Source organism: Aspergillus niger, assembly GCF_000002855.4.
Source record: "Aspergillus niger supercontig An04".
In the NCBI taxonomy this organism is placed as follows: domain Eukaryota; kingdom Fungi; phylum Ascomycota; class Eurotiomycetes; order Eurotiales; family Aspergillaceae; genus Aspergillus; species Aspergillus niger.
Genome location: NT_166539.1, coordinates 239,509 through 261,953, shown reverse-complemented (window position 1 = coordinate 261,953; position 22,445 = coordinate 239,509). Strand labels below are relative to the sequence as shown.

Here is a 22,445-nt window from a genome sequence, read left to right as displayed (position 1 = left end):
GTTTTTATTCTAGGCTCTCGAAGATTGCGAACGAGATGGGGAATGGTACAAGATCAGCTAGGCACAGAAACAAACAATGTCACACCCCTCGAACGAGTCCTCGCCAACACAGATGGACTGCGTCAACTAGTGTTGAGATATTATCTTGAACGACAGGTCCGATGATGAACTGATGTATAAAGCAGCATACCAATACAGTAGCACATCTCGTTCCATCCGGTTGAACCACCACCATCAAGGCAGTACTTGGGAATCAATATCCTTACCGAACCCCCGAGCCTCCACAAACTCACGGCTGCACAAGATCGATTGTTCTGTGGACTGTGGCACAGTGTTCAAAAGCTGGGCAATCCGCGGACCGCTCATTCTCTGGGTGACCTCCGGATTGGAGGGAAGGAGCAGCTTATCATATCCCATAAAGTCACGGATATCATTAAAAAACGGGGTTGCTGTCAGCAGCAGAATGAAGTGCGCCTTTAACCAAGAGCCAGTCAGCGACTACCCCGATGTCGGGTTTCTCAAAATATAGGTTTCATCAAAAATCACCATATCAAAAGACGTGTTAGATCCAATGGGCAGTTTGTATGACCACGGAGATGACCACCGCTGAATGGTCTCCTTCTGACACAAAGGCTGGGGCTCTATACCACAATGTTGAGCGAGATGAAATCAACGTCTAGTAACTCTGTGTCGTCGACTTAACAAAATCGCACTTATAGATGAACTGGCTAGACTCATTATTGCCAGGTTTGCACCGCTCAGTAAAAGCAGCTAAGTGAAGCATGGCCATGTCTCTGAGCTGCAATATTTTCTCTGGAGCAGCTCTTCACGCTTGCTGCGAAGTTTTCAAGCAGATCTGCACAATTGCCACTTTCTCACAACTGCCAGCAGCTCTTCGTCCTTGTAAGCAGTTGGCTATTTATGGAGGAAGCCATTCCTCGCAGCTCCAGCCCTATAGAGAGTCAGTAATGTGAAGCTATAACATCAATACTCATCTTGACTTACTTATATATTAGCAGCAACCGGTTAGTCTGGGCTTAGATGCAGCGTACAACAATACGTTCTTCAGCACCAACGGCCAGTAGAGATCGGTAAACTTCAGGTAGTCGGTTCGCCGTTACCTTAAGCTCGGTCATAGTTGTTCGTCAACTCAAGCGCTGATATTCACAGCTTCTCTTTGACACAGCGCTCTGGTAGCAGCGAAATAGTTCTTTAAGCCAGTAACTTCTAGGCCGCTTTTGCAATGTATTTCGAGGTGTCTGAATACCACACCCAATTCACTGTTCAGACTGTGTCCTTCCCGGCGCTGTCGTCCCCGAAGTAGATATTGTGGATGATCTTATCGCTGCCCATCGTAAGGGGGCCTTCCCCAGCCTTTCCATAGACTCGTTCCTCTGCTGTTGTGTCAAAACAATCGCGAAATATGAGTCTCTTGACTGAAGAAATCCGGTCACTGTTCCAGCCAGTGTCCTTGAAATAAACTGCTCGCGGGCGGTTATAGTCAAAGCCGGACTGGTCTTCATGGTTTTAGCTGATAACCTCTTTTTATTCACTTTTAAGAAGCGGAGAATCGTGTACCCAGTTCCTAATTCCCCAACCGAGGCAACGCGCGGTTGTATCTCCTTCTCGCAGTATCACAAACCAAGCCGTTGACATTGTGCAATCTGTGTTAGGCGATGCTGTGCTAGGAAAGGCAACAAACAGGCATAAAGCCTAGGAGAAGATGAAGCACATGTGGCTAGATCCTCGCATTTCCTCAATTGCTCAACCGAGGTGGGTTTATACCCTTAGCACGTTTTTATAGATTTTCTAACCATAGCTCGTACCAACTCCTACATACTAGCACTACCTGTGTCAGGTCATGCTGTGACAAGCAGGCCAGAAAACAAGCACGAGAATTAACTCTTCTGGTAGACGATAGAAATAGATTCCATATAGGATGCGCCGTGATCAATCTTCCAGGTCGAGTACACTGGCTAATAATCTCATCATCGCTCAGCTAGTCAGTCCACGTAGATCGGATCTGTCCTACTTGCAAGATTCGAATGCGACCTTCCAATGTCTGTCGTAAGCTGCCACTGGGGTATTCGCACTGGAGACCAGCGGTCGGTTATATTCGCATACACAGTATCTTCGCACCAAAATTCATCCGTCCATTATATGAAATGGGCAGCCAGCCAGCCAGCCAGCCAGTGGTCCGAGGAGCCACAGAAGATAGGCAGTGCTGCATGCCGTTCAGTCCGTTTGTCAATTCATGTCTGGTCTGCGATAGAAGAGGATCCGTGGGATCAGTGGCTTTTCTAGGTGGTTTTTATTCTCTTGTGGCGAAAAGAGTACAGTGTTTGTCAACAACGAGGGCTGCCGCGATTCCGTACATGGTTTGAACAGTGAAAAGTGGTAGTATCCTCTGACTTTATTTTGGGATTGTGAGTTTCCTACGCACATATTCCCTTCAGTATCTGTCGCTTTTTTGGACGTTCTGATATTTCTGATATGGTCGCTCTGTCAATGTAGGGTTGTGTTCGGAGACCGCATTTGCTTCGACCACGATGACTTCGTGGACATATATATGGTTCTGATGGATGTCGCTGACAAGTACATTCGCCTGTTTCTCATGGGCTGCCGGTGGGTGAAGGACTCTCGCTCTACACCACAGGTAGCAGATCGAAAAAGTAGTAAGTACGAAGTGCTGTTTCGAAGAGTGGAACATGTATGCTTGGGAGCCCCGGTAAGTTTCGTGGATATACCCTGTAGTGATCCACGTCTTTTTTGCTGTTGGCTGACATGTTTCTCACTATCTCCCGGATTACCTTGTTGTCTTGTTAGGTAGTTATAGCTGGATTGTTTGGATACCAGATAGAGAGTCTCGTACTGATCAGACCAGTTCATCATACTGCAATGTCGATTGATGATATAGTGTGTATGTTTGTGTCACTAAAGAAGAGATGTAGCGCCATTGTATGTATATATGTTCCAAAATGATGAATACCCAATCTAGTACTTGAGATGTAGTCTGACAGCTCTGTCACCCCATATAAAAGAATTCAAGATTGTAGATGCAACACTTACGTTCAGGAGAGAGATAATTTGTGTCTCTGCTGGGACGAGCCATGAATGCGCAAGAGCAAGGATACTTGAACCCAGTGACGCCTGGATTAGATCCCGCATTTCTCTGAGCTAGTATTTTCCTATTTCCATACCGCGTTAGTTCCTGGTAATGATATCGATGTTCATACAATCGACCAATAAGCCAGGCACACAATCGATTCGTTGCCTGTTTGCGCTTGGTCAGGGGTTTGTTCTCTAGTATTCATCAAGCGGCGTAGTGAACACTTTCTGGTGTTGATCTTCCATGTCCACCGTGATACCTGGCAAGGTTGCTGCTGCACATGAGTTGCAGTGGCTGTAGGAGTACATCATAGTTAAAGGCGTCGTCTGCGGCATTACGTGGCCCAACTCGAGGTCCCCCGGACAGATGCTACAGAAGCCAAACTAATTGCAGGCGAGAGCAATACAGACTATCAGTCTGCCTATCAACTGGTACACGCAGGTGGCATTTTTCCAGCTGATGTGGACTGTAAAAAAGGACGATCGGATTGGAAACTATCGCCGGGATCAATCGTCCGCACACATTTATCCGACTCGGAGCGTGCCATATCAATAGTGAGGGTGATTGTACACACCCAACAGCCCAGTTAGTCGGTATCTAGGGCTTTCTGATGATCTTAGGCCACAATAGTGAAGAACGGTGAACCTAAAGTAGCCGCTTCCACACTCTGTGCAAACAAGTCCAAGCCGTTCGCATAGCAGACACGTGTGGTGATTCTTGTCCACTTTCTTGGTCTACTTGCTGGCGGCTTTATCCTGACACTGGGTGTTCAATGGGAACAACAGCAACGAGATTGGGCCATGAGACATTCTTCGATGCTTCTTGAATGGCGTTCCGGCAAGTGATATCGATATCTCCTTCTTTTGGCTGACCGACTTTGTTGGGGCGACACATAAAATCCGTTGGCATTCTCCAACCTAGCTACCAGGTAATCATGCGCATCTGTCCAACCTTAGCATTCCCATGCACGCGCAGTAAGTATATCATCCGCATAAGTCGTCGATTTGAGAGAGGAACACCGTCACGAGGGTATAAAATCAACCACCGACGGATGGCGCAAAGGTAGTAGTGGCTTAGGAGCCACATTGTACAGCGGGAGTAAGTGTATAAACCAAAACTCATACCCAGCCATCAGTAGACCACCGAACTTGACTTTGCGGAGTGGCCTCACCATCTCAACGACCTCGTTCCACGAAAATCTATATCCACGGTGCTGGCGCCATCGACTGTACCTCCAATGCGTTGGAGGTTTCCCCGGTTCTGTTGTAGTCCGGTCACTCAGGGGCTCTGTAGGGTTTCTTGCGGTCTCTGGCCGCTTTCCCCCTGGGATCCGTTCGTTTTGTTGGCATGATGATTGCCACGTTACTTGGTCTTCTGCTTTTCCCCCTTTGCTTCTGAGATGCTGTCTGCGTTGTGGGAGACAGTGATTTTTCTTCAAGTCTTCGTAGTCTTTTTGAGGGGGAAAAGAAAACGACTGATAGAAGGCAAAACGGTGTATGGGCATCTGGGTTGAAGATCGTGAGACATGCCCGCATCTTGTTCGGGATTTCCCAGAGTACAATTAACAGCTTGACATGATGGTAGTAGTGACTTGTTGTCTATCATAATAAGGACGTTTTCTGTGGCATTTTTAATCGGGTTGTAGGGCGAGACACCAAGCAAGTGCAGTAATGGCTGGTAATCTTCATGGTTCGGTTACCTGAGACTGGGGCATGAAGTGCACAGTATAAACTGTCGTTACTCTGCCAATGGTGGGAGCAACAGGGCCCGCAGGCAATGCCACAGTCGTCCGCCATGCAAGTTGACCTGTATTCTGGGTATACCTAGTTGAAGAAAGTTACCGGATAATGGGTGAGTAGTAACCGGTTGGCCACAGATGCTTGGTGGTTCATTAAAGAGAAGATGCCGCGCTGGATCTCAGTGGTCTTATTCAACTCTCCCACATTAATAATAATATATATAGCTGTACGAACGCAGCTGATAGTAGTGTTAAAACAGCTGCAGTGCTTTTAATAGCCGGGTCCGTCAGTAACAGTTATGTTATATAATATTATATTTGCCTCCCTGTTTTAGAAGAAGTTGATGGTCTTGATCAAAACAAGATTATATCCGGCGGAGAGATCTTTAAGATGCAACTGGGTCAGTGATATGCGGTACACATTACCCTGCGCGGTGTAGGGCGTCAGGATGGCGACCTCTGAGAAGGGGACTCGCGCCGTCTGCTGCAGATGGCGGAGGCACAGGACAAAGTTGCGGGAACAACCAGTTAAGTTGGGATATCAGTTGGCACTCTGATGTGCGTGAAACACGTGTTCGGGCTTCATATAGCTTGTTGCCATATATGTAGAGTTTATTGTTATCCTGGAGAGCTCAATAATTGGGAGCTAGTTATGACGTTGTGCCAGACAATGTTGTTGTTATTATTGGCCGCCACATTACCAGTACTCTTGTATTTTGACCATGAAGCAGGGCATGAGCAACAAGCACAGAGTGAAATGTCTTGAGGAGTCTGTTTCTTCCTTCAATAAGGATTGCGCCCTGTTGGCGGGCGTGTTGCTGGAATTCCAGTAGCAACGGGTGGTCGACCGATTATTGTAGTGTACATTTTCAAGCCACTTCCATGGTCAATTGACCAGACACACTGTCATATGCATCATGGACGTGATGCTCTGAGAAGACAAATGTCACATCTTCTGATAGTTTCCGTTGTTTTCGACGAGCATCGCATGTGTACTTCTGGCTTTCTGAGTCTTGTTGAGCATGAACCAGGTTGATGATACCTGTAATATGCTCTGTCCTCCAGACGAGATCAACCTCGTCCACATCCCGTGAGAGAAGAATAAGTAGACCTGGTGGTCATGCAGACACAGACTGCCCTAATGCGCAGGAGGCCCACGAGGTTCCGTCATTGTGTGAAAGGCTAATGTCACGTCTATTCAGTGGCAGTAGATTTTCCAGGGCAGTTTGCAATCATTGATCGTAGAGGGAAAAGATTCAATCTGGTGCTGATGCTAGGGAAACAGAGTTTTATACTCGTCCAGATCTTGCAGGTCTCGGTCTCGGTCCTCTCAGCTTCATTGTTGTATATGGGTTACCTTATCAACATGGGCAGCAGGGCTAGGGATGTGGGAGTATGACGATCCGTTCTAACTCTGTCTCAGTGGTGATAGCATGGAGGTATTTATTTTGCGCACAGCCCTAAGCAGTCGTCTGTTTATGATCCCACACAGTCGTTTCAGTTATGTTCCATGCATGCCTTTCTATGGTCTATGACACACATGAGCCTTCTCTTCAGCTTTGAGAGTACCACATTAAGCATGGTCACGGACCTTAGAGAGAGTCGGTTCGTTGGTAGTATCACATCTCAGATATGACACCCGGTGTGGTTCGTTTCTCTCCATCATAGGGGACTACACCCAATAGACTCCGAAGATATCAATTGAAGTGGTGCAATAGGTATCAACTGTGCAGGTATGGGTGTAATAAAGCCGCTGCGGGTCGGACGGTCTCTGGGTGCCCGTCAAGACTGACCATGCTGTACTCCATGTCGGGCCCGAACACCCACGCATGGAGCCGGATCTCTCCGAGAAGAGGTAAGCTCGGAGGTCCTGACGAAGGAACTGCTGCCCCAATCCAACTTGGAGGTTGCTAAGGACCGGTTCACTTCTCTGGTGGTTGCTGTGATGCTCATACACTAGCACTTCCTTCTCAAAATAATGGAGAACGTTCTTCACCGCCATGTCCTGAGGGCAAGTTGCTCGCATTCGATTTGGGTATTTTGGAAGACATATGTGAACACGACTTTGGCTCTCTGACCGATCCGATGGCACCGGCCAAACACCTGTTTGTGGTTCGTACTGCGCCAGTCGGTTTCCATCAAGATTACATGTGCAACGCGGGTAAGCGTCAGTCCGCGCGAGGAGGTGCCAGTTGTATTGATGTAGATTCCTGAAGCGCGCGCAGTCCGGCCCTTGTGTTCGAACGCCTCTCCCGTCGGCAGGTCCTGGAAGGCTGCTACCCAGGGATGCCGGTCCGCAGTGGCCACCGGGGCGAGGTGTGGAAAGTATTGCGTCGCTTTCTTCTTCCTTGTCCATGTTCTCGATGATCTCCCGGACTTTCTTCCAGCGGGAAGACCCCTCGATTACAGCATCGATGCCGAGGGCCAACCAGCTCTCCTTATTATCTGGTGTGATCCCCTCCGCATCCAGACGATCCCGGGTGCTAGGGATATCGGTCAACCGCCGGCCGTTCTTCCGCAGGAGACGGAGGAGCCCAGGAAAGGTCGCGCTAATGCGGAGGGCCTGTGTCATGCTCTTGAGTCTGGACTGGAGAGCCACGTCCATGTTCCCACCCCGGCCCTGGACGACTCTGAGGCAAACAGCTCAGACAGCCGGACTAAACTGTTCTCGCGGATGCGTCGACATTACTCCACTCCAGGAGATCCGCCATCCGATCTCGGTTTATGCTGGCATGGTCCAACACCGCCTCAGTAGCGATGTATCGGAAGATCGGCCTGTCCCACTGTGCTGGTCGTAGAGTTCCATCCACGGCTCTTCTTCCGCAGCAGATTCCAGTGGAAGGATCGTCGGGGGTAGTCGGATTTTCTTAGGGTGCAGCCCTTCCCACAGGAATTTCTGTAAGGTCTGTCTTTTCTCAGTGCCGTCCACATTTGTAGGGCTTGCCTTTAAATATGTGGATAGAGAACGAGAAATTATTGAACCGACCCATGTTCGCTGGATGAGATGGACGAAGTGATGTTCGCGCTCGTTGTGCTGGAGGTATCCAGAATAAGCCCACAGTGGACAGCATCTTGTCAATGTACTCGGAATTCCACAAGAGCAATATTGACATCTTCTTCATCGTTTGCTCTGCCCTATATTGCAGCCCCCGCCCATCACCCCGCAAAAGCCACACTGAACAGAGTAGTCGCTGTCTCAAGAGCAATATTGACAATCTGTTCATCACTTATCCTACCCCTCCCACAGCCCACAGAAACCAGATTTGGAGCAGAAAGTCAATTTCTCAAAGGCTCAACATGATCCTTTCAGCCTTCCGTGACCTAAAGCCTTGTGTTTTTATGCATCCTTTTGGGATCTCTTCCACATTAGCCGGATCAAGTAACCTCGACAGTTGAAGAACCTCAGACTCAGCTTTCGCCAAGCGCGCAGCCCCGATATGCTGCGAGGCAGGAATATCCCATTTACTCTGGATAAGCGCTCATGTGGAGGGATGGCCCGCGAAGGCATGTAGTGTCTGGTGGCTGGGCTGCCAAGATATGCTCTACTTATAGGGCAAGGCAGTGTACTAGCTGAACGGAAAATGCCGGGTTATCCCGTTGTCGATGCTGTAATTTCGGAATTTTCCAGCCAGCGAGGGTCTGCTCTTGGGCGAGAGGTGGGTTTTTTTTCCCTGGCTGTTGCCGGGACATCTTTGGGGTTATCCGTTGATACGGGGAAACCCGTTTATAGCAGTCAGTTCACCCTGTCCAACTTGCAGGCATCGTCCTGGCTTGGTAGAGTTGGTAATGTCTACCGGCGTAAGATGGAGGGTCTTCATCCTCTATAAACTCTCGGCTGAGGTATAGACTGTATAATTGATCCCCCGAAGCACCTCGCTCTGTATGCGCCGTCGATACAATGAGTTGAAGAGGTCTTCGGAGACAGTTGACTTGTCTGAGATGGTTTAGCTGCTGGAAGATATACTCTTCGAACATATCTTTCATGTGCGTATATATAGGTTATAGCAGTGGATAAGAATTCTCCCTTTGAAGAGGCATTGCTATGTCTCTCTAAGCAGCTCTATGTCCTCGCATGCAGAGCATAATGAATTCAAAACGTGGGTTTTTGAGGGTGTCCATCTGACCCCGAGTGTTGTTTGTTGGATATTTTTGAAGCTGTAGCCAATGTCTTGGCTGGTTTTGTACCTCGTACAGGATTCAGGATTGTCCAAATCATCAGTGACAGTGGTCTTTCGCCTCCCAGAGGATGATGTGCTCTTCCTAGGGTTGAGTATTTTCTCCAAGGCATCATCTGTGACAGTTTGAAACGCCAGTATGCCCTTCTAGTAATATATAGGGTAAAATCACATCGTAAGGTATCGAACCACGGTGTTGGAGGTATAGATGGATATTGGGGGGTCAGGCGAGAGAGACTTCAGAATTCGAATCTTGAATGGAAGGACAGCTCCCCAGCAAGCAGATTGGTGCTATTATCGAATGGGAATCCAGAAGGGTGGCATGTTTGGAGGCGTTGCTGGCTTACCATTATTATTAAGAACAAGGACTGATGGAAGGAAACGCGGGTAAGGATTCAGATGCCAGACAAGTCTCCATAATGGTGGGAAGTAGTCTAAGAAAGACTCCCACATAAGATAGGATGACGAGTCACTCGTTCCTGGTATCATTTGCGGTCGATTAAAGGGGAAAAAAGTGTCTTCCACTTATGTCCTGGTAGGAGCCATGACGAACGATTATATAGGGTTTTCACGCCGCGTAAAGACGGGCATCGAGATTTTCAGTGGCTAGGGTTGAGACTTTGCTGTCAGGATGACTCCTTTATCTGCCACAGGCCGTGCATCTCCATTAGAATGTCCTGGATGCTCCCGATATCAACTGGGAAATGTTCCCCTTCCATCCGAGTATGCTTGGCAGTTGTATTCCACTGTCTCAGCAGAGCCACAGCCCAAGTAATCGAGAGTCCCGTAGTTGTGTGTGATCAAGTTGAGCTTCATCAGTGTGGCGAGTTGCTAGCTTGTACATCGTACCATTCTGTTTCCCGTTAGTCGTCTTTGTTATCAACCGGTCCATAGCATGGTACAGGCTAATGATATATACCAGAGTAATATGGTGAACTTTGGAGTAGGCATGCGTGGCATAGTCGATATACTTATGTCAATTCCTCCAATTCTTCAAAACGACGCTTTCCCTTGAGCTAGTTGGAGACTTGGCTATTTTGATAGAGGGTGATGAGCCGAGTAGGAAGAAGTGCTTCGGTCATACCGAGGTTATTCTCTGGAGGAATTGGTGTTCCATATGCCGTATGTAGACTGCACTTCTGGCCTTGTTTGCGAGTCTAGTTGAGGCCCGCTCGACTGTGGCAGGGTGTTCCATTCCTCTGGCTGCCTGTCTCCGTAGGTCTTTAGATATATGGAAGACGAGGTTAGAAGGTGAAGATGATAGGGTACTGTTGATGGAGCACAGTATGTATAGTCTGATAGTATAAAGAGGATATAAAGTAGGGTTATAGGGTGACGATCCGTTCTGTGGTTGAGGATATCATATATAGAGTCCGATTCATGAGGGAGATGCAGATGAAAAGAGAAACTTGGGAGGGGAAATGCAGCTACTTATACCTCTTCTTGACTGGAATATTCAATATCACAAAGGGTAATTGAAGCAGTAAATAGTCTAGGATTCATCATGTCCATTGGTAGACTGGCGGATGAATGCCCTAAGAGTCAGGCATTCAACTGCCGAATTGAGTGACTACGGATGGAATCGGATTCACGATTCACCCATGAATACATACACATGCAGCACAGCACAGACAACAGATCAAGAAAGTTAATCCTGTTAGCTGTCACATTTCTTCATCATCAACCCCTATTCTAGCAAATAGTTCATCTGAACCAGACACCATAAAACACATCCCAGATCTGAATCAGGCCAACTAGCAAACCATCCCCGGCACTTAAAACCTTCCCGAACCTAGTCGCCTCCAAACCCAACCAGCCCTCATGATTGAACAATTAACTTTTCCATCTCACTTCCACCCAATTAGAGTACTGTCCATGGTCCATCAAGCATCCGTACCAACCTGCGCCCCTCAAAGTATATCAGAGTTGGGGGAGGATGCATTAGCCCGCTTGGCGATCTTCTCACTAGCATTCCGGGATGTGGGGAGGGCAAGAGCCGGCGTGTGAATCGTGATGCTTTGTTAGTGTGAACTGCTGATTGGTCCGGGCAGCACGGCAAGGATTAGCGAGGCAACTGATAGGCAAACTGGCTCCACTCCATGTTGGGTCGGGAAACTTTGACATGCTACGGCAACACCGCGCTACTACCACTTTGCTGTAACAGCATCGTGGTCATTCCATTCAATGTCTTGAATAACCATAATTAAATAAAGAATAGATTTCAATTCAAGTCTATTTATTATTTTAGTAATTCCCATCTTGATTGATTCTCCCATCAGCTTATTTAATTTGACTACAAGTTATCACATGCGACTGGGGTAATTATTCCCAATTCCAAGAGATCCAAGAGAAGTCCCCGACAATTACTACAGACGACTCCAAGCATTCATCAGCAGAAGGATTAAATCTAATGGGACAGTGATGTGACACCGTGACTGGTTGGCAACCAAGTGTATCCTGTATTCCCCCCTCTATGAGAAACCTACTTAGACTCAACCAGGCTCACCGGTGAACTCCCCATGGTGGTCGCATGATCAGACCGCCCAGTGAACCGTGTCCGACCGGGACAATCCTCTAAAAGTATGGGAATCACCGTGATTGCCGCCCATTCCCCCACGTCGGGGCTCACCGGGGAACATGGGGGAAGGAGTGAAGAGAGGCAACGTGTCTGTGTAAGCATGGATATGTCCTAATTTCGGAGTAAGGATCTCCGGGGAGGGGAAAGAGAGATAGACATTTGGGAAGGGGAAATAGGGTGAAGATGAGGTTGTATTGGCTGAGTGCAGAGGATTTGACGATACGAGTAGGTAAAGGAAATCCGGACATCTGATAAGCACCTCCCGTGCAGCGGGGGGAGCCAGGCCAATGGGAAGGGAGATGTCAGGTGATCCGCCAGTCTGCAGGATCTCTTGGCGTGCAGGGCAAATGCGAGTTTCTCTCCAGATTTCAGCAGGTTCTAGATTGCGACGGCGTATTGCTTATCCTTAGTAGGACTCCCTAATGGATTCCGAGCAAGAAAAGACTGTTTGGCGTGTACCAATGGCTCATAGTACCAGCAAGAGAAGAATTTTCTCTCTCGCTTCGAGAAAGCAATCAAAAAAAAATCCTATCCTACCCTACCCTACCCTAATACTTCCATTGCCACCCGATTCCTCCCGATAGTAGAGCGGGCGACTGCCATTGGCGGGCGGGCCAGCGGATTCCCGCCGATAGATAACGGGCAGATTCTGTGACCTCAAACTATCGACTAACAGCCCGAACTTCGGCGCCACCGCCAAACCCGCCCCGGAAGCCGGCCTCATTTGCCGTTTGGGGCGTGCCAGGAAATGCCCGCCTGCAGCGGAGACTCCCTAGTGTGGTCTGTGTTGCCTGTGTCGTCTGTGTAGTATACTAGTTACTAGTCTACTACTGTACAGTGGATGGCCTGAGGGGGGGACTTTATGTCCGACTCCGGCTGTTCTCCTCCCTCTATCCACTCTACCCTCTTCCCTCTCTTCTGTCTTTCTCCCCGCTCTCGCCCCTCCCCTCCTCGAAAACATAAATCGGCCTTTCCCCCTCGCCATCTTCTTCTTCTTCTCCCTCTCCTTTCTCTTTCTTCTTCAGACTACTTCTCTTTCTTTCATCTTTTCTCTATATTCCTGTTTTCCTAGATACCCCAGTTAAAAAAGTTCTCTCAATCAATCCTCCCCTTCAGAATGTCTAACCTTCCTCACGAGCCCGAGTTCGAGCAGGCCTACAAGGGTATGTTCCATTGCCCCTCCGAAATTGATGATGGAAAAAAAATTCTAACAACATCCTCTTACAGAGCTTGCCTCGACCCTTGAGAACTCCACCCTCTTCCAGAAGAACCCCGAATACCGCAAGGCCCTTGCTGTCGTCTCCGTCCCCGAGCGTGTCATCCAGTTCCGTGTCGTCTGGGAGGATGATGCCGGCAACGTCCAGGTCAACCGCGGTTTCCGTGTCCAGTTCAACAGCGCCCTCGGTCCCTACAAGGGTGGTCTTCGTTTCCACCCCTCCGTCAACTTGTCCATCCTCAAGTTCCTTGGTTTCGAGCAGATCTTCAAGAATGCTCTCACTGGCCTGAACATGGGTGGTGGTAAGGGTGGTTCCGACTTCGACCCCAAGGGCAAGTCCGACAACGAGATCCGTCGCTTCTGTGTTTCCTTCATGACCGAGCTCTGCAAGCACATCGGTGCCGACACTGATGTTCCCGCTGGTGACATCGGTGTCACCGGTCGTGAGGTCGGTTTCCTCTTCGGCCAGTACCGCAAGATCCGCAACCAGTGGGAGGGTGTTCTCACCGGTAAGGGTGGCAGCTGGGGTGGTTCCCTCATCCGCCCTGAGGCCACCGGTTACGGTGTTGTCTACGTATGTCAATTCCTCTTCTTATGATTATCTATGTATAACAGCGACTAACGCGTAACAGTACGTCGAGCACATGATTGCTCACGCCACCAACGGCCAGGAGTCCTTCAAGGGCAAGCGCGTTGCCATCTCCGGTTCCGGTAACGTTGCCCAGTACGCCGCCCTCAAGGTCATTGAGCTCGGCGGTTCCGTCGTCTCCCTGAGCGACAGCCAGGGCTCCCTCATCATCAACGGCGAGGGTAGCTTCACCCCCGAGGAGATCGAGCTCATCGCTCAGACCAAGGTCGAGCGCAAGCAGCTCGCCAGCATCGTCGGTGCTGCTCCCTTCAGCGACGCCAACAAGTTCAAGTACATTGCTGGTGCCCGCCCCTGGGTTCACGTCGGCAAGGTCGACGTCGCTCTCCCCTCCGCTACCCAGAACGAAGTTTCCGGCGAGGAGGCCCAGGTCCTCATCAACGCTGGCTGCAAGTTCATCGCCGAGGGTTCCAACATGGGTTGCACCCAGGAGGCCATCGACACCTTCGAGGCCCACCGTACCGCCAACGCTGGCGCGGCTGCCATCTGGTACGCCCCCGGTAAGGCCGCCAACGCCGGTGGTGTCGCTGTCTCCGGTCTGGAGATGGCTCAGAACTCTGCCCGCCTCAGCTGGACTTCTGAGGAGGTTGATGCCCGTCTTAAGGACATCATGCGCGACTGCTTCAAGAACGGTCTTGAGACTGCTCAGGAGTACGCCACCCCCGCTGAGGGTGTCCTGCCTTCCCTGGTGACCGGATCCAACATTGCCGGTTTCACCAAGGTGGCTGCCGCCATGAAGGACCAGGGTGACTGGTGGTAAATGCGGAAAGCCGCAAACCCCCGCGGCTTATGTCATGACGATTATGTAGTTTGATGTTCCCTTTCAGCGCGATGGATAGAGGCGCCGGTGTTTTCTTGCTAGTTTAGATGGATGCATAATGATATCCTTTTCTTAATCCTCAAATTCTTGTAATTTGTTGTATCAATAGTAGATAATACAACTGTAGTCAACTACCCTTGCATCTTCACTATTTGCAGATGCATTCATCTCTATTCCGAGCACATGCACAAACCCATGGGACCGCAGTTCACTAGTACTTAGCCTGTTATCTTCCCTCTATCGCATCTTAAACAACTATCTAGACTTGACCATATACACTAATCCCACGAGTCACATGCATTACCCTAATTCATATACTCAAATAAATCGACACACTGTGGCAGACAAACCACGCAGTCCTCATTCTGACATACCGTTCTTCCCTAATACATCCTAATCAACTAGGAATTAGCTACTGGGAAAGCAGTTCTGGAAGGAAGAGATCACTTCATGAAATCACGTAGGTATAGCTTAGCTAGTGCATATACTTATCCATCTAATACTGGTATGGATTGCACGGTCGTGTAGTTGGCAAGTTTATACTGAATCGAATCTATGAGTTCTTCGATTCGACAATTGGATACTCACTTGAGTGGGTATATATAAGACTATTAAGGTAGTAGTAGAGAAACTAAGGCATAACGTATTTAAGGTAGTTGGGCTTGTAGCATTGGATTACTAGATACTAACTAGATAGCGAGAAAGAGGTGAGGTGGCCTGCTAGGTGATTGGGTAGATTTTATTTAATCTGTACTATAAGGTAGTTCTAGTGGGGGTACTATCGTTGTAGTCAGTACTTATCTCGAGTCTACATTTCTGTTCGATCTACTGTCCATCAATATTCTTGGAATATCAATATTAAGAAGGCACTAACCACTTTCATAGCTAGTTCGCATATATGGCTGCTCCCAACTCGTTTGCGAAACTTGACTGCTCGAAGACGTGCTGGGTTTGTCAGTAACCCGTATCCGTACTTTGACAACATGCCTGGTACTCATCTGGACAATGTGGCCCGCCTTCCTCAGTGCAGCAGCCGCAGTTAGACCAGCAATACCCGCGCCGATAACAATAACAGATAGAGGTTTTGGATCGTTGTCCATCGACGACGCTAATGCCGCATGGCGATCTTGGGCTCGTGCTGGTTCTCCGACAGTCATTTTGGGTAGGGAGAGTACCAGACAACTTGAAGGTGCTTTCAGGCAACCCCATAGACAATAGTTTAGTGCGGTTCGCGTCTGAGGGCTGAATTTCAACAACATGACCAAAGCACTCTCGCGTTGATGTCTGCAAGATGTCACAGCAGACCTCCAGTATCACCTTCCGGGACGACAGCTCATTCCCCTACATCTACGAACAGAACGTGGACATCCCCTTACGCACCTACAAGACAGGAGTAATCCGGGCAAATATCCACCGTCCCCATGACACCGAGAGCGGAGTCAAATACCCTGTCATTGTCACTTACGGACCATATGGAAAAGACATTGCGTACAGCGATTTCAGAAAGCCGACGTTTGATGAAGTAAACCCGGACCACAAATCCGTTCATTCTGCTTGGAGACGCTGGATCCAGCATGGTGGACTCGCAATGGGTACATTGTTGTTAGGGCAGATGAGCGAGGCATCGGGCAGAGCCCTGGACTGCTGGATACAATGAGCCAGGGGACCAGCGACGCGTTCTTCGACGTTGTCGAATGGGCTGCGGTGCAGAAGTGGTCCACAGGTAAGGTTGGCCTTCTTGGTATTAGCTACTACGCTGGGACGCAGTGGCGAGTGGCTGCGAGGAATCCCAAGGGGTTGGCGGCCATCATACCTTGGGAGGGGATGTCGGACTACTATCGCGACCGCTGCAGGCATGGTGGCATCCTATCAAACAATTTCATTGGTACGTAATGGTTTTGTTCTCTCTATTTTAATGCAATGGCTAAAATTAACCTGTCCTAGATATATGGTGGCGCGGCCAGGTCGTTGTCAACCAGTACGGGCGCCCCCGATCGAATCCCAAAATACCGCCGACTATCGAGGGGACACTTCCGGAGGAGGAGCTGCAGCGCAACCTGCGAGATCAGCGCGTCGATAATGTCGAACATAAGTACCTGGACGAGGAGTACTATGCTTCCCGGGACTATTGTCTGGAGGATATTAAAGTACCACTTCTAAGCGTGGCGAACTGGGTGCGCTCCCTTCACTTCCTTGGAATATGAGCTGAAATTGACGCCGAGCATGATGGTATATAGGGCGGCATTCTTCTACACCTTCGCGGCAACGTCGAGGGTTATTTTCATGCAGGCTCAGAGACTAAATATCTCCACTTCATTACTGGACGGCACGACCTTCCATTTTATTACCGGGAAAACGCCGCTCTGCAGAAATCGTTTCTGGATGCCTTTCTCAAGGGAGAGGACAATCGAGGCTGGTCGACACCGGGCAAGATCCCACCGGTATCGATTTTGCTGAGGGAGGGAGATGTTGGATTCAACGATGGTTGCCAAAGAAAGCGGTTACCAGCGAAGGGAGGAGCCATCATGGCCCTTGCCAAATACAGTCTATACACGATACTACCTCCTCCCGGACGGGGCCATGACAGACCGTCCAAGCACAGCAGCTCTGCATTGCTCGCTCAGAAAGGTGGACACGGCGCATGCATATCACCGCGACTATCTCCCATACCGCAGCTATGCCTCCACAAGTGTAGAGCCGCTTGTACCAGGCGAAGTTTACAAGGTCACAGTCGAGATTTGGCCGACCAATGTGGTCGTCAGTCCCGGGAATAGACTGGTCTTTGAGATAGCTGGTGCGGACACTCAGGGAAGCGGGATATTCACCCATGACCACCCGAAGGACCGCGATGAACGGGTATTCGGTGGGAGGAATGAGATTAGGTTCGGGGTTGATCTTGGAAACTACGTGACGATGCCGGTCATTTCCAGCGCTTCTGGTTGACATACTATCAAGGGGAAAGGTGTAGCTGTTTAGCTTTCCAATGTGTTTTCAATCGAAGTTTCACAGGACCAAGAACTTGGTACGTAGCTCTACAAGGAATTTCCCCATACAGGACAAGGGCACGCCCTTTTACGAGCTTCATTTGAGGATGCCTCCTGTACGTACGCCATGTGGAAGCTGGAGGTTTTCAAAAAGTCTCCTTCGATCTGCTATTTATCTCGGTTATCCCATATTGGGACTCCCAACCAGGAGATACGTAGACGGGCCGTACAAGGCAGATTGCTTTAGAGCCTAAAAAGACACATAGTTGGTGGCTGGATTCGAAGGTCAAGGTTTCGCATTCAATATGGTGGCGCGGTCTAGAAATATGACGCTCAGGGTTAGCAACCTTGCGATAATCGTCCCAGCCATATATTATTTGTCACCCACTGTGTCCTCCCAGCTCGGTTCGACCCTCTGCAAAACAAACCATGTGGCTGGTTCCACCAGCAGTGATCCCCCATGCGCGCCGAGGCTAGTGATTTACATCCACACATATCCTTGACGATGTACATTTTATATTACTGTATTAAAAAGGCTCAGTAAACACGAGGAATTGTATCAAGATATATTGGGAAGCGTCAATCTGGCACTTGGGGTTTTTGTGCGATGTCAACAGCTGATATACCGCATTCCCATCTCTCATATGCATGATCTAAACCTCTATCGGTTACTTTTTGCATAGCACCGCGGCTAGAATCTAAATACTTTCATGGTTCCATCCCTCCCTGCATTGCAGTTCCTGCAGCAAATTCCACAACAGCCACTTTCAATGCTCGCAACCGCCTCGGAAGCGCCGGCTATTCACAGGTACTTTGTATCTCCAAGCAGGCGAAAAGCGCCGTCAAGGTGCGAGCCGCGGAGCGATGTACACTCCCGATGCAAGTCCCACGCCTGCCTCTTCTTGCCCGGAGCTTTCCACTTCCGCTTCCGGCCAAGGCAAGACGGTAAGCCCCGGCCACTGACGCTGCCATCGCTCTGATTTGGCCTTGTACACATGCGGCGGCGTAAGCACCGGGTTAGGGCGCACGATCAGATCAAACAAGTCCGCAAAGCCGTGCGGGGCAAAGATGCGCCAATCCCCGTTAGGCAGTAAGCGGACTCCCAGGGAGGCAGTGGTGGTTGGGAAAGTGGCGATTGCGGCCTCTGCGGACGCGTGTTGTGGGCAGTCGATTCCGCGGTTTTCCTTGTACCACAGGTGGACGCGGGCCTGGTTGCGGATCTCAACGGGGGTAGTAGTAGTAGTAGTAGTAGTAGTAGAAGTAGACGAGGAATTATTGTTATTGTTATTATCGCCCGTAAATATCTTCTGGCCCTTTTGGATTGCAGCGTCTTCTGCCGCCCAGGAGATATCGCTTTTGTCGTAGTAGACTAGGTCATAGTCCGCGATGCCGGCTTCGGGGTCTCGTCCGGTCAAAACATTCCAGACCGTTTGGAAAATGCATCCAGAGGCCAAGTACCACTCGGGGAGGTCTAAATCCAAAGCTTGGCTGAGGATCTTGGTCAACGTGGCATTTTGGCTGATCGCTTCGCGGAACAGGGCTACCTGTTCCTCGATGGGAAGCTGGGAGAGTTTTGTAGAGGATTTGAAATATTTTCTGAGGAACGATGTCTGGAGTTCTTGCTTTTCCATGTCTGGCGGTTGGGATCCTGTTCGGAGGCAGGATTGTGGTGTTGGAGATGCACGAGTTGTCCTAGTGATTTACAACTCACGTGATTCTCTTACATGTATGTACTCTGTATATGTATGTCCAGAAAGGGTCCCCCGCAAACCCGATCGGGTTGTCAGGTCCCCAGGTCTGACCGAGAAAGCCCGCCAAAAATTATTGGCCGTGTTGGCGCAGCACGATCACCTCCAGCAGAGTCCTACCCGGGAACAAGGCCGTGGGCATCAGAAGGAATAGTAGCTCGACCTACTCGTCTCTTTCTTGATGGCAGTGCCGGGTTTGAGGGGTGAGCACCAAAACGGAAAGGGAAGGCCGTCAACCCTTGTAGAAAATCAAGTAGTTACGTATGTAGGTATATATGTACAGTACTCCAGCAATGCAATCAGCCAACTCCACGCTAAAACACGTTCCAATCCAAAATAATGGGTATCATGGCAAATATCCTCCCGTAGAGATATAATCAAGAAATAGAAAGAAAGAAAGGAAGAAAGAAAGAAACAAAACAAAGAGCAGAAAGAATAACTTAATCTGTCTGCACCGCACGCTCCCCGCGCTGCTCTGGCCATGGCGCCAATTCATGCATCAATCCCCCCGACGTCTGCTTCGTGTGGTCCGCCAGCTGCACCGTCGGCAACGGCTCCGACACTACGCTGCGCCGGCGCGAGAGCACCCCACCCACCGATGGGTTCTCCTTTTCGCGCGCCATCACGTTGGCTTTGATGCGACTGCGCCGGCGGGGATGTCGCAGGTGCTCGTTCGGTACCGGGTCCACCTGCTTCTTGGCTGCCGGCACTACGTTGAGGTAGATGGGGAAGATGGCGCCCGCACTGAACAGCGCCACCAGCACGCAGTAGGAATAGCGGATGCCGCCTGCCAGCTCGGCTGCGTATTGCGCGAATGGGAAGAAGGCGCCGCCGCCGATGGCCACCGTGAGCAGTACGGTCGCGGTCTTGGTGTGTCGACCGGTGCCGCGCAGCGAGATGGCAAAAATGATACTGAATACGCCGCTCTCGAACAGGTACACCATGAGAGCCATGGCTTCAGCGGCTCGTCCGGTCATTTTCATGCACAGGACGGAGAAGACGATCATGCCGATGTAAGAGAGCATAAGTATCCAGCGGGGTTTGAGGAACCATTGGACGAAGGCGGCGAGGAAGCGGCCGACCGCGAACACCGTGTGTGCGACCGTGAGCTGTTCAAAGGGACTGAGATAGGACAGTGGGTGCACGGTGCGGACATAGCTGTCGAAGCTCATCGATATCACTTCTTGGCCGGCCACGTAGAAAAACTGAGACCAGACGCCGAGGCCCAGTGTCAGCCAAACCACGGGGATGCCAGCGACGGTGGCGCGGTTGTCGGCGCGGCGGCGGTTGGCCAGTTCCTCCAGATCCTCGTCCGATGCCTCGGGGATAGGCAGATAATAGAAAGCGAGAGCGAGGAGTACGTCGAACAGTGCGATGCCCAAATATGTCCACTGCACATCGACCAGAGTACTCACATCGGTCACAGATTTGAACAGCACCTTCTTGGCCAGTAGCTGCGAGACGACGCTGCCAATTGCCTGCACGCCCTGCGAGATGTTCAGCCGAATCTCCGAGTTTTCGAGTGGTCCGCATAGCGCAATGAACGGATTGGCGGCCGTCTCCAGCACCGCCAGTCCACTGCCCACAATGAAATTGGACACGATGAAACCAGGGTACGAAGTCAGCACGGCTGACGGCCAGAAGACCAGAGTGCCGCAGGCATAAATGCACAGCCCAGTGATAAAGGTGCACTTGAACCCCCAGCGCTTCAGCACGACGCCCCCCACAAACGCTGGCGCCACCAGATACCCCCCAAAGTACACCGCATGCAGACCAAATGACTGCCAGACGTCCAGGCCCAGGATATCCTGAATCTGCTCGTTCAGGATAGCCAGCAAGCCGTATGCAAAGCCCCAGAGGAAGAACAAGATGGTGGTCAGCGCGATCGGGGCAATGGACTCCTTATTGCTCAGCTTCAGCATGTTGGCCGGCTTCTTCATATTGACGAAGTCGAAGAAGGTGATGCTGGGCGGATACGACGTGGTTGTGGTGACGGTGTTCGTCCGGTTCTCGACATCCGGAGGCGCCTCGGGCGCGCTGGTCAACATATCGGAGAGGTCAACCCGGGCCGAGGCCGCATGACTGCTGTGGCTCTCCGAATGCGACGGCTTATTGTCCTGGCTGGCGGACTGTGGTGAGCGCGACGCGCGCCGGGCAGTAGGAGGCCCGGTGACGGTCGGAATCTCAGGGGGTGGATCGGGAGCGGGCAGGGGAAGGTCGGTGGCCTGGGAGCTCCCGTCAGTGTCACGGATCAGCTTCGGGATGAGTCGCGCGACAAGCGGCTTGAGACTGGGCACACAGGCACAGATGACGGAAACGTTGACTTCGATGACGGACCACATAAATGAAAACGCCCCGTACCCTGGGGGCGATCAGCAGGAAGATAGGGAGAAAGAAAGGACAGGGGACGTACAGCTGAGGTCATCACCCGGGGTATCCTGCAGATGGACCTCTCTCAACGCGATCTGACGGGAGGTGGCCGCATCCTGGATGTAGGCAATGCGGATGACATCGACGACGGCGACAAAGAAACCAAAACTGAAGGTGATGACGAGGATGATCTTTTGCTTGCGCGGCAGTCGCATTTGCGTCAGGATGGGATTGGGCAGGAAGAGAATGGCCAAGTCGGTCACAATGTTGACGGGCGACGAGGATAGGTATAGGGTCAGGATGTCGATGCACTTGGCACCCTCGGGAAAGGGATAGGAAACGGCCGCGCTGACGGGACGGCATTGGAAGACATTCACGAGGGTCAAGGCGAGTCCGGCGGCATTGACGACGAAGAGAGTCACGTAGTTGGCCAAGCGAAAGACCTTCTCGCCTTGGGTGAGGGTTAGGTAGAAGACCAGAATGGAGGTTTGTCGGCCATGAGGGCCGGGTTCTGGGGCAGTCAGAGGGGAAGCGACGGGCGGAGGAGTCCACGGGCGACTCACGTAGAGGACGGTGAAGGCATAGTCGGCGCGATTGAGGCCGGCGCGTTGGTCTTCGCGAATGTCGGTATCGTGGAGACCCAGACCTTTGTGGGTGGCGTAGAAGAGGGAGAAGGAAAAGCCGAAGTCGAGGACCTGCGGGAAGATCGGAGAATGAGGAGCTGACTAGAGAGATGAGAGAGGGGGGAAGAGGAAAAGAGGAGGTACCCAGGCCAGGAGCATCAAATAATCATGGAGGGCGACCTTCTGGACAATAAAGATGCGGGAGATGAAGCGCAGGGCCACGAAGACAGTTGCGATGACGAAGAAGACAATGGAGACGGTGAGAACCTCGGGCCGTTGGTCTTGCATGACGAAGTTGGGACGACAAGGGCGAAGGGCGAAGACGAGGGGAAAGGGGGAGGAGGGGCCATGATCGGATCAAAGCATGGTCTTGGAGATGATATATAGGGAGATAAACGAGGAGGTATGAGTAGAAAGAGAGAAAGAGAGAGAGAGATC

The 22,445-nt window shown here is 50.6% G+C and overlaps 12 protein-coding genes across 12 annotated transcripts; 3 read left to right on the top strand and 9 right to left on the bottom strand.

Annotated features, from left to right (window-relative positions):
- Window positions 1-234: 234 nt before the first annotated feature.
- An04g01060 (uncharacterized protein) lies at window positions 235-1,136 on the bottom strand (the record flags this gene model as incomplete). The annotated part of the gene is made up of 2 exons (XM_059747303.1): window positions 235-498; window positions 1,053-1,136. The coding sequence occupies 2 exons, from the start codon at window positions 1,134-1,136 to the stop codon at window positions 235-237; spliced, it is 348 nt and encodes a 115-aa protein (XP_059600471.1).
- A 1,478-nt stretch (window positions 1,137-2,614) lies between these two features.
- An04g01050 (hypothetical protein) lies at window positions 2,615-3,114 on the top strand (the record flags this gene model as incomplete). Its single annotated transcript, XM_059747302.1, has 3 exons — window positions 2,615-2,728; window positions 2,857-2,958; window positions 3,013-3,114. 3 exons carry the CDS (start codon window positions 2,615-2,617, stop codon window positions 3,112-3,114), a joined length of 318 nt encoding a protein of 105 aa, XP_059600470.1.
- Window positions 3,115-3,859: 745 nt separating this feature from the next.
- Window positions 3,860-4,905, bottom strand: An04g01040 (hypothetical protein; the record flags this gene model as incomplete). The annotated part of the gene is made up of 3 exons (XM_059747301.1): window positions 3,860-4,019; window positions 4,234-4,558; window positions 4,809-4,905. 3 exons carry the CDS (start codon window positions 4,903-4,905, stop codon window positions 3,860-3,862), a joined length of 582 nt encoding a protein of 193 aa, XP_059600469.1.
- Window positions 4,906-5,716: 811 nt separating this feature from the next.
- On the bottom strand, window positions 5,717-6,018 carry An04g01030 (hypothetical protein; the record flags this gene model as incomplete). Its single annotated transcript, XM_059747300.1, has 2 exons — window positions 5,717-5,958; window positions 6,006-6,018. The coding sequence occupies 2 exons, from the start codon at window positions 6,016-6,018 to the stop codon at window positions 5,717-5,719; spliced, it is 255 nt and encodes an 84-aa protein (XP_059600468.1).
- An 821-nt stretch (window positions 6,019-6,839) lies between these two features.
- An04g01020 (uncharacterized protein) lies at window positions 6,840-8,537 on the bottom strand (the record flags this gene model as incomplete). Its single annotated transcript, XM_059747299.1, has 5 exons — window positions 6,840-7,245; window positions 7,592-7,930; window positions 8,008-8,085; window positions 8,169-8,314; window positions 8,415-8,537. 5 exons carry the CDS (start codon window positions 8,535-8,537, stop codon window positions 6,840-6,842), a joined length of 1,092 nt encoding a protein of 363 aa, XP_059600467.1.
- A 48-nt stretch (window positions 8,538-8,585) lies between these two features.
- An04g01010 (hypothetical protein) lies at window positions 8,586-9,372 on the bottom strand (the record flags this gene model as incomplete). The annotated part of the gene is made up of 3 exons (XM_059747298.1): window positions 8,586-8,824; window positions 9,040-9,169; window positions 9,370-9,372. 3 exons carry the CDS (start codon window positions 9,370-9,372, stop codon window positions 8,586-8,588), a joined length of 372 nt encoding a protein of 123 aa, XP_059600466.1.
- Window positions 9,373-10,987: 1,615 nt separating this feature from the next.
- An04g01000 (hypothetical protein) lies at window positions 10,988-12,585 on the bottom strand (the record flags this gene model as incomplete). Its single annotated transcript, XM_059747297.1, has 6 exons — window positions 10,988-11,177; window positions 11,509-11,690; window positions 11,860-11,959; window positions 12,148-12,256; window positions 12,303-12,356; window positions 12,432-12,585. The coding sequence occupies 6 exons, from the start codon at window positions 12,583-12,585 to the stop codon at window positions 10,988-10,990; spliced, it is 789 nt and encodes a 262-aa protein (XP_059600465.1).
- A 132-nt stretch (window positions 12,586-12,717) lies between these two features.
- Window positions 12,718-14,222, top strand: gdhA (NADP-dependent glutamate dehydrogenase gdhA from patent WO9951756-A-Aspergillus niger; the record flags this gene model as incomplete). Its single annotated transcript, XM_001401427.3, has 3 exons — window positions 12,718-12,763; window positions 12,828-13,390; window positions 13,449-14,222. The coding sequence occupies 3 exons, from the start codon at window positions 12,718-12,720 to the stop codon at window positions 14,220-14,222; spliced, it is 1,383 nt and encodes a 460-aa protein (XP_001401464.1).
- Window positions 14,223-15,573: 1,351 nt separating this feature from the next.
- On the top strand, window positions 15,574-17,056 carry An04g00980 (uncharacterized protein; the record flags this gene model as incomplete). Its single annotated transcript, XM_059747295.1, has 4 exons — window positions 15,574-15,770; window positions 15,806-16,167; window positions 16,227-16,456; window positions 16,520-17,056. 4 exons carry the CDS (start codon window positions 15,574-15,576, stop codon window positions 17,054-17,056), a joined length of 1,326 nt encoding a protein of 441 aa, XP_059600464.1.
- Window positions 17,057-18,108: 1,052 nt separating this feature from the next.
- Window positions 18,109-18,897, bottom strand: An04g00970 (uncharacterized protein; the record flags this gene model as incomplete). Its single annotated transcript, XM_059747294.1, has 1 exon — window positions 18,109-18,897. The coding sequence occupies one exon, from the start codon at window positions 18,895-18,897 to the stop codon at window positions 18,109-18,111; it is 789 nt and encodes a 262-aa protein (XP_059600463.1).
- Window positions 18,898-19,454: 557 nt separating this feature from the next.
- An04g00960 (uncharacterized protein) lies at window positions 19,455-20,954 on the bottom strand (the record flags this gene model as incomplete). Its single annotated transcript, XM_059747293.1, has 1 exon — window positions 19,455-20,954. One exon carries the CDS (start codon window positions 20,952-20,954, stop codon window positions 19,455-19,457), a length of 1,500 nt encoding a protein of 499 aa, XP_059600462.1.
- A 432-nt stretch (window positions 20,955-21,386) lies between these two features.
- On the bottom strand, window positions 21,387-22,295 carry An04g00950 (uncharacterized protein; the record flags this gene model as incomplete). Its single annotated transcript, XM_059747292.1, has 2 exons — window positions 21,387-22,109; window positions 22,152-22,295. The coding sequence occupies 2 exons, from the start codon at window positions 22,293-22,295 to the stop codon at window positions 21,387-21,389; spliced, it is 867 nt and encodes a 288-aa protein (XP_059600461.1).
- Between the last annotated feature and the right edge of the window lie 150 nt (window positions 22,296-22,445).